Genomic DNA, 9625 nt, shown 5'->3' with positions numbered 1-9625 from the left:
AGACAGTGCACATTGCACTCATCATGTAGGTATACACCCATCCCCTCCCCCCACCCCCCATCTCTGCCTGATACCCAATTGGTGTTATTCCCAAATGTGCACTTAAGGTGATGATCAGGGAAACCAATTTCCTGGTGAGTACATGTGGTGCTTATTTTTCCATTCTTGGGATATAGAATCTCTTTTGTTCTCCTGGAGAGAGTTGGAACCCATTCTATTAAATGAAGTATCCTTGGTTTCTAGGAGTGAAACATGTTGACTTTAAGATACCTATGAGATACCATGAGGGAGATGATGAGTGACCAGTTAGGTTGCCCAGATCTAGATCATAGTAGGTTTAGGAAGTAGAAAACATAGCTGTTATTTGCCTGCATATAGGTGATACTTGAAATGGTGATTGCATACTTATGATTACCCAGGAATATCATGCAGAGAAAAGAGGTCAAGAAAGGCTAGATTCCTGGGAAATCCCAAAATAATATGGTAGGGCAGAGAAAGAACATCCTCTGTTCCTTCAAAATAGAGGTATAGAATAACTCAAATATGATGTGATTACAGAAACCAAATGGGGGAGCTCCAAAAACAGAATAACAATTCCTCATACTAAAGACAAGTCTAATGAGACAGGATTAGAAAACAACTGATATCAAACTTTGTTCTGACTCCTAGATTTCTTCAGTAGTTCCTCTTCACAAATTCGACAGACTTAGATTCTCAGTGAATTACTGGAAAATGAAATACATATCTATAGGTGATGCTTATCCTATACCTAAAATTCACAAAATCATATGTAACAGGTTTAGTTCTGCTATAATCATTTTGATTATTGAGTTATATGGTTACATCATACAACACATACATAATTCTTTTAGAAGTTATGTATAATTTCTTTTACTAGGATTCATCTTTGATCCTTTACAGCATCCACTAAAATAAGATTTCTTACTAAATATTCATTTTCTTTATTTAATTAAATCTCAGATATAACTTGAAGCACCTAATGGATACTCAATAGATGTTTATTGAGTGAAAAGAAAAACTGTGTGCAAATTTCTTAGGTAGGGCTTCATTCTTTGTATATACTTATGTTATTCAAGTATATCACACTGAACTATACCCATATGTGAATACCCCCATCCCTTTCATCACTGGACTGTGAGCTTCTCAAGAACCCATTCCACACAGTGCTAGCAAAGTAAAAACTTGCATTCAAGATTTTTCATAACACATGGCTACACTGTACATGGCAAGTTTTCGATATATGTTAAAATGAGTAAATTTTCAATATAGTTCTCTGTGCCAACATAAAAACCTAAAGACTTCTCAACTTGTCATTTACATATGCAAACTTACTTGTGGAATTAAAGAAACTAGTTGAATTAAGAATCAAAGATGGGCCGGGCGTGGTGGCTCACGCCTGTAATCCTAGCCCTCTGGGAGGCCAAGGTGAGTGGATCGCTCGAGGTCAGAAGTTCGAGACCAGCCTGAGTGAGACCTCGTCTCTACTAAAAATAGAAATAAATTATCTGGACAACTAAAAATATATATAGAAAAAATTAGCCAGGCATGGTGGCACATGCCTGTAGTCCCAGCTACTGGGGAGGCTGAGGCAGGAGGATCGCTTAAGCCCAGGAGTTTGAGGTTGCTGTGAGCTAGGCTGATGCCACAGCACTCACTCTAGCCCGGGCAACAAAGTGAGACTCTGTCTCAAAAAAAAAAAAAAAAAAAAAAAAGAATCAAAGATGATGAGCTCCTAACCCTAAGTATTTGATATAGAGTCAAATACTTAGAGAGGAAGATGACAATAATCACCTGTACTCTTCTTTATTAGAGATAGAAATGTTTCTCAAATAATATAAAGCAAATTAAAAATTTTAAGGTAAATTGTGGGACACATCAGTATAATACAGTCTCTCGGCCAATAGAACTGCAATATGAGCAGATTCTAAGACAGAATTACTTGTGCCAAGGTGATGGAGGCCCAGACCTCGGTAGAAAGCTTAATACATTTTAGCATACACCAAGGTCAACTGTCCTGAAGACTGTATGTTTCAAGCTTCATTCTGTCTGGAGCCCAGTAATGGAAACTCATACCATAGAGCTTATTTGAAAACTTAAGGTGAAAAAATATACTTGAAAATGAAGCTGTTTATATTTTCAGAGAAGATGAGAAACTGCTCTGATCTATACTCATTGAATCAGTGTCATTAACAATAAGCCTATATCCCTCCTAACTGGATCCAAACATTAAAAAATGAGCATACTTCTGCTCTTCAGTAAGTACGACTCTATTAAATTTTTTTTTATTTCAGCATATTACAGGGGTACCAATGTTTAGGTTACATGCATTGCCTTTGCCCCACCCAAGTCAGAGCTTCAAGGGTGTCCATTATTAAACATTCTACCAAAACTTAATAGTAGCTAAATGCTTGACAAATTGTATATTTCAGGCCAGTACTTTTCATGGGGACCAGGCAGACCATAGACACAAGTCATTATCTGTCTAAAGTAATGCTTTTTATGACCCATGGGGATTTCAGCAAAAAATATTACAGTCACACATCACCAACAAACAGGTATACATACTGCCATGTCCCTGGAATCTGATGCTGCTGCTGCCCTACTCTTTAGGGTGACCACATATTAGATCATCCAAACTGGGTCAATTTTGATAGTGAAAGAGAGAACTATTAATAATTACACCAGGGCAATTGGTGTTAATTAGAATAGTTACAAGCAAATAAAGATATACGGTTACTATTCCATAGTTGAGTCCCTTAGTGCCATCATATTCCAAATCCACAAGGTGTTTCCCAAAATAGTGGGCTTTATATTTTGTCATAAGTATCCCAAAACAGTACTGTCTGGGCCCTGGCTCACAGCAACTGTTTAAACTTTGGCCTGCACCTGATCACTCCCAAGGACTTAGACCTAGTTCATGGATCCAGGCTAGGGAAACAATCTGGGATAGATATCACACTGTCCTTGGACTAAAGGTGCTAAGTTTAGGAGTATGTAGCTACATGCACAGAATACAATCAGTATTATTTATTTTAATAGACTTCTAGTAAATTATTTTAGTAATGATAGAATTAGAAATCCATAATTTTAACTAAGTTATAAAAAATGTAAAACTAGATTTCATTCTGTCTTGTAAAGAAAGTAAAGAAGCATGAAATTGGTTTTTGAAAATAATTTTATCAAAAATGAAAGGAAAAAAAGCCTTTTCTCTCATCTGGAAATCTCCCTCTCTATTACGCTATCACTCTACTTGCCCTCATGGCCAAGCTCTTCATAAACAAAAACAAGAAGAAAAAACAAAAAACAAAAAAACCATAATCACTGACTCCCAAAACACTGAAATGTATTTATTTACTTATTTTTCTTAGGTACTGCATCAGAATATATTGGAGCTTTAGGGCTTTGAGAGATGAATTTGAAACAGCTTCAAGAACCTATTTGTTTTAGTTTTTCTATCTGATTTCCACATTGTGATTATAAAATTACTTGCCCCTTTCTCATTTACTTTTTAAAAACTTTTCTTCTTTTTTCATTTATTTTTTAAAAAGTTTTTTAAAACTTTTCTTCTCAGTGTTTTACTGCTTCCTTCACATCCTTGTTCCTAAGACTATAGATTAAAGGATTCATCATGGGCGTCATCACCCCGTAGAACATGGATATCAGTTTGTCAGTAGCATCCAAGTGATCTGAATTAAGTGTCTCTTTAGACTTGGGCTTCATGTACATGAAGAGGATGGTCCCATAGAATATTACCACCACAGTCAAATGGGCTGAGCAGGTAGAGAAGACTTTGCTTCTCCCCCTCAGAAGAACGAATTTTGAGGATGCTGGCAATGATTAACGTATAAGAGATAATGATTAATAACAAAGGTGTCAATATGAACAATGTTGTGGCCACGAGCATGATGAACTCATTGCTTGAGATGTCAGCACAGGCCAATTTCATGACAGCCAGAATTTCACAGGAGAAATGATTGATGACATTATTCCTGCAGAAAGGCAATTGTACCACAAATACTGTTTGTACGGCAGAGTTGACAACACCTATGATCCAGGACCCAGCTGCCATGGGCACATAGGCATCCTTGCTCATGATGATGGGATATCTCAGAGGGTTGCAGATGGCCACATAGCGGTCAAAGGCCATCATGCCCAGGAGCACACACTCTGTTGTTCCCATGGCCAAGCCAAGGAAAATCTGCACTGCACAGCCAGAGAAGGAAATGGTCTTTCTCTCTGAGAGGAAGCTCACCAGCGTAGAAGGAATGGAGGTGGTGGTGTAGCAGATGTCCAAGAAAGAGAGGTTGCCCAGGAAGAAGTAAATAGGGGTGTGAAGGTGAGAATCCAAAATGCTGATTAAAATAAGAGTACCATTTCCCAGAAGGATGATCACATACATTATTAAGATTAGCACAAAAAAGAGTAACTCAAGCCTTGGGTAGCCAGAAAGCCCCTTCAGAAAAAATTCCACCGGAATGGTTTGGTTTTTCCATTCCATTTTACTGTCTCTTTTTTACCTGTAAGACAAAGCATGTTAAGACCAATATGTATTTTACTATGATTACTTTCAAACATGTACCAATGCACAAGTACCATACTTCCAGAGAAACAATAAAATAACAAAAGGAAAAGAGCAAAGAAATATGGGAGGCCGTAAAGAAAAATAGACAGAAAAGAGGGAAGGTATGAATGGAAAGAGGAAAGGGAAGAAGAAACTAACATGTTTCATGCTATACCCAATATACCCTTTAATTCGTTTAATCTTATCACAGTTCTAGGAGAAAGCTATTATCATCCACATTTTACAGACAAATAAATCAAAGCAGAAATCTTATGTAAATTTGAGCAGAGGTAAATAGTATATATGTGTGTGTGTGTGTGTGTGTGTGTGTGTGTGTATACAGTATATAGCAGAGCTAAGATGCAAACCTAAAGCTTCCTTGCAGAAACCTGAACTTTTTGTCATATTTTTCATCACATATATAAACTGGAGGTTATAAGAAAAATGAGCATTGTATTATGTGTAACTGAATAATAAACCATTTTTATTGGCTATAAATCACCACAGAATAGATCAATGCTCTTATCACTCCTTGAAATCTTACTGTTATGTTTATTGTCTGTCTGGCCCGGTAGAATGGAAACTTCATAAGGGCAGGTACTTACTCTTGTTTATTTTCACAGTTCTAAGAGTTAGAATAGAGCAGACACAGAGGTAAATGTACAATAACATTTGTTGGATAAATGAGCAAAAATCAAAGACAAAATAATGACTAACAGTTCTCACTCTGTGCCAATCCTCTGCTCATTGTTTTGTTTGTGCTTTACCTAATTTAGACTGAAAAGCAACCATATGAGGTAACTACTGTTATTATTAACATCACCATCCCTGTTATATAAAGTGGGGAAATAAGGCACAGAAAAGCAAAGTACTTTGCTTAAGATCAATTTCATGTAGCTAAATAAATGATGGAGCCAGGACTTAAATCTAAACAGTATACCTGCAGAATTAAGCACTTAACGTTCATTTTGCAAAGAGAATTTGGCTCACAGGCTAGAATGCCTTGTAATCTGATTAACAGAACTAACATTTCAAAAAAAAATCAGACAAAAAATGTGATTAATCAGAAAGAAGATTTCAATATGATGATTTGAGTACAGTTTGACACTTCATATTTTGCTAGAAAATTATTAATTTCTATAACAACAAATGTTTTGTCGCTGAGTTGCATTTAATCCTTATAATTTTTGTGTTCTCCCTTATATGAGAAGTTCTCTCATTTCTTATTACTTTTCCTGTCTAATTTTTTTTCATTATTTGATGCACAAGTCAAATATTACAGGTCTTACTTATATTATGGGTCTTTTTAAAAAAACAAAAGCAGCATTAGGATAGATTTATCCTCTTCACTTTTTTCTCTGTTTCATTAACTTAAGTTTCTGTCTTCATAAATTTCTTTAAGCATATTTGGATTTGTTTTTCTGATTTCATGAACTAAAAAAAAAATTTCTTTATTTTTAATTTCTTAATATTTCATCTTTCTCCTCTATCTCTAGCTCTATTTAAGGCACTTAAAGAATGCTTTGTTTTATTATAGATTTAGATCTTTTGAGGAAATGATCTTTTCATTGATTTCTAGATGATTTTTTATTTTTCTTAATTTCCTCTTTCATCTAAGAGTTATCTAGATGTATCTTCCTTACTTAGTGATTAGGTATTTTTGTTCCATTTTCATTATTTATTTCCAATTTTATTTTATTATGATAAGATAACATGACCTATAATTCTCTACCTATGGACTTTGGAGGAGCCAATTACATGATGTATGTTGTCAATGTTAACAAAAAATGATTTCTCCTTGGGAAAGATAAATGGTTTCATACACACACATAAAACATGTATACATGTATACACATAATCAAGTTTATTAAATATATTATTAAAATCTTCCAAATAATTACTTATTTTCTTCCACCTCGATTGGATCAATTCCATATAAATATTTTTAATCAAATTATTCTTATATATCTAGGATCATTTTGCTTTATATGTTTAGCTTCTGTATATTTAGTTTATACAGGTTTTGGGTTAATATATTTTCTTCATAAATTGTAACTGATATATCTTTATTCTCTTTGGCACTTTAAAGTTTAATTCCACTTTTATGATGTTGATATTAAACTCCTGCTTTCTTTTAGTTTGCTTTTGCCTGCTGTCTCTTTGTACATCTTTTTAACTTCTCTTTTTCACTTTGTTTTAAAGTGTACTACTCATAAATAACATATTATAAGGATATAGTATCCAAAACAGCATGTCACTGGCATAAAAGTAGATAAGTATATCAATAGAACAGAATAGAGAACCCAGAAATAAAAGCATAGCCCACAACCAGCTGATCTTCAACAAAGAGACAAAAACATACACTGAGGAAAGGATGCCGTATTCAATAAATGGTGCTGGGAAAATGAGATAGTCATTTGCAGAACGAAACTGGATCCCTACCTCTCACTATATACAAAATTTAACTCAAGATGGATTAAAGACCATAAAAGTAAGATCTGGACCATAAAAACCTTAGAGGAAAACCAAGGAAAAACTCTTCTGGACATTGGCCTACCCAAAAAATGTATGACAAAGACCCCAAAAGCAAATGCAACAAGAACAAAAATAAACAAATGGGACTTAAATAAACTAAAAAGATTCTGCACAGCAAAAGTAGTAATCAAAAGAGTATACAGGCAACCTACAAAATGGGAGAAAATATTCACTCCAATCCTGTGGATGCCAGTGAATTAGGTGGCAGAAGGGAAAAATCATCCAAAAGATACATCTTTTATAAATTTCAAATCACTCCATAAAAACTAAGATTGTAATAAGGTGCCAGTATTTCTAGATTTAAAACACCTGATATTTTTTGACTAAGATTTTCGACTATTTTATCTTTAGCAAGCCTCTTAACCTAAAAAAGAAATTACCCACTATTACAATTATGACCTAATGATAGAAAAGCAAATATTCAAAATAGTCATAAGTTTTACATGCAAACAGACAAAGATAATGTCCAAGCTGGCTCTTTCTGACTGTGCATTCCTTTGGCAAATTAGCTTTTCCAGATCCCAGGAGATTATTATATTTAGTTTTTTTAAATTTTCCAAATTGGTCATAGTGTTCTCCTCACATGTTGTCTCTGTATAGAGTCCCTAGCACAGTACCTAGCACACAGTTCAACTGGTTCACAGTTGACTGAACCAAAGGACCTGAGTTATTGTTAGGGAACCACAGTTAAAGATTTGTTTATTATGAATTCTGTACTAAATAACACATAGTCTGCTATCTACTGTGAAGTGAGCTTCAATTAGCTATAGTAGATGACACAGTGTCCAAATACTTTGTAATGCACTAAAAACCTACACACTGACAAAACGTAATTTATATGTGTTGGGCAAATTCCTTTCAGTTTGTTGAACGATTGTCTTTGCATGCAGAACTGCTCTTTCGGTCCCATGGTTTTTTTTTTCCCCCTACTATATCCCAGTGAACAGACTCTTAAATTCCATTTGCAATACTCAAAGTCTTCCCTAGTGAGAAAAACTATCATTTGCAAACTGATTTAACCCATAAGTCCAAGTTCTGCTTATGGCTGATAAATTTGTTTCTTGTTTTTTTCAGTAACTTACCTCCAAACCAGAGGTTGTTTCTCTTTCTAGGCTGAAACAGCAACAGATATCTTTGCCTTACTTTTCTACAGGCAGCCAGTCTTCACAGCTCCTGATTGGTAACTGAAGCTCCAAAGAGGCATGCACCAGTGTGCAATCATTTTGTCATAGAAATTCATTGACTAGGTGACATTTATAGAAATATGGTGTTATGGATGTGATTATTAGAATAAGATATCATTATATTCCTCTACTTCAGAGAAAGTATTGTTAAATTCCCCTAGTTTAAAAATAGGAAGAAAATTAATATTTACCAATGAATTTTAGGAATAGGGCAAATTAGATTTTCCCCTGAAGACCAGGTTGAAATACTGCTCCATTGTGGAGACCCACAAATTCCTAAAGAATCTTCTTCAGGCTTTAGGAAACAATTTAAATGTTCTGCTCTTAAGGACTCCTACAAACAAACCTCTATGCACAACTTTAAATAGCCTCAGAGATGAAATATGTATAAAACTTATCAAACTTCAGAAATAAAGCCCTGAGGACCTAATTACAGAAGGCCTGTTACTCTACTTCATAAACAAAATCAGAAGGGAACACCTATATTGGCGTCAAAATTTCCCCAGCTGAATTTTCTGTGTCTCTCACACACATACACACTCCATTTTGAAAGTATAATTATTTCCTGTACACATACATTTTCCATTCACTTTATAGATTTACCTTATAGTGAAAGCTGACTCTTCCAATAAACATGTATTTACGGACAGTCCTTACCACGGTGTAAAAGTGATCCACATTCAGTAGAAGCCATACTTCAAGTACCCACACAACCATCCTGTTTTTCACTTTCAGTACAATATTCAATGAATTACATGGGATAGTCAGCACTTTATTATAAAATAGGCTCTGGGTTAGACAATTTCGCCCAACTGTAGGCTAATGTAAGTCTTCTGAACACATTTAAGGTAGGCTAGGCTAAGCTATGATGTTCAGTAAGTTAGGTATATTAAATGCATTTTCAACTTAGGGTATTTTCAACTAACAATGAGTTTATTGGGACCTAACCCCATCATTAGTCAAAGAGGGACTATACTGTCATTGATTCTAACAGTAATACATACTGTAAACAAAGAATCAAAGGATGGAAGGAAGGGAGGGAGGGAAAGAAAGAAGTAGGGAGGGAAAGAAAGTAGTAGGGAGAGAAAGAAGGAAAAAAAGGCAAGGTAAGAAAAATAAAGGTATTCTCAAGCAATATATTAATATAAAGGTATAAAAAAGCAAGCCAAAAATAAATTATAATTGAATAACATAGTGATAACCAAAGTTCAGAAAGGAGCCTGATCTTAGTTATAAAACAATATAATAACTTAAGCTAAAATCATTTGCCCTTCTCTCCCATGTATAAACTGAGGCAACTTGAGGCTGGATATTTCTGAATGAT

General features: G+C 34.8%; 1 protein-coding gene across 1 annotated transcript; it reads right to left on the bottom strand.

The window, feature by feature from the left end:
* Nucleotides 1-3588: 3588 nt before the first annotated feature.
* LOC123645847 (olfactory receptor 13C2-like) lies at nt 3589-4519 on the bottom strand. Its single transcript, XM_045562341.1, is given in 2 exon segments — nt 3589-3822; nt 3824-4519. Coding segments are annotated over 2 exon segments (930 nt in total).
* Nucleotides 4520-9625: the final 5106 nt, after the last annotated feature.

The sequence above is a fragment of the Lemur catta genome, chromosome 10, assembly GCF_020740605.2.
Source record: "Lemur catta isolate mLemCat1 chromosome 10, mLemCat1.pri, whole genome shotgun sequence".
Classification (NCBI taxonomy): Eukaryota; Metazoa; Chordata; class Mammalia; order Primates; family Lemuridae; genus Lemur; species Lemur catta.
The sequence above is the reverse complement of the archived record's forward strand: the minus strand, read 5'-3'. Positions and strand labels throughout refer to the sequence as shown.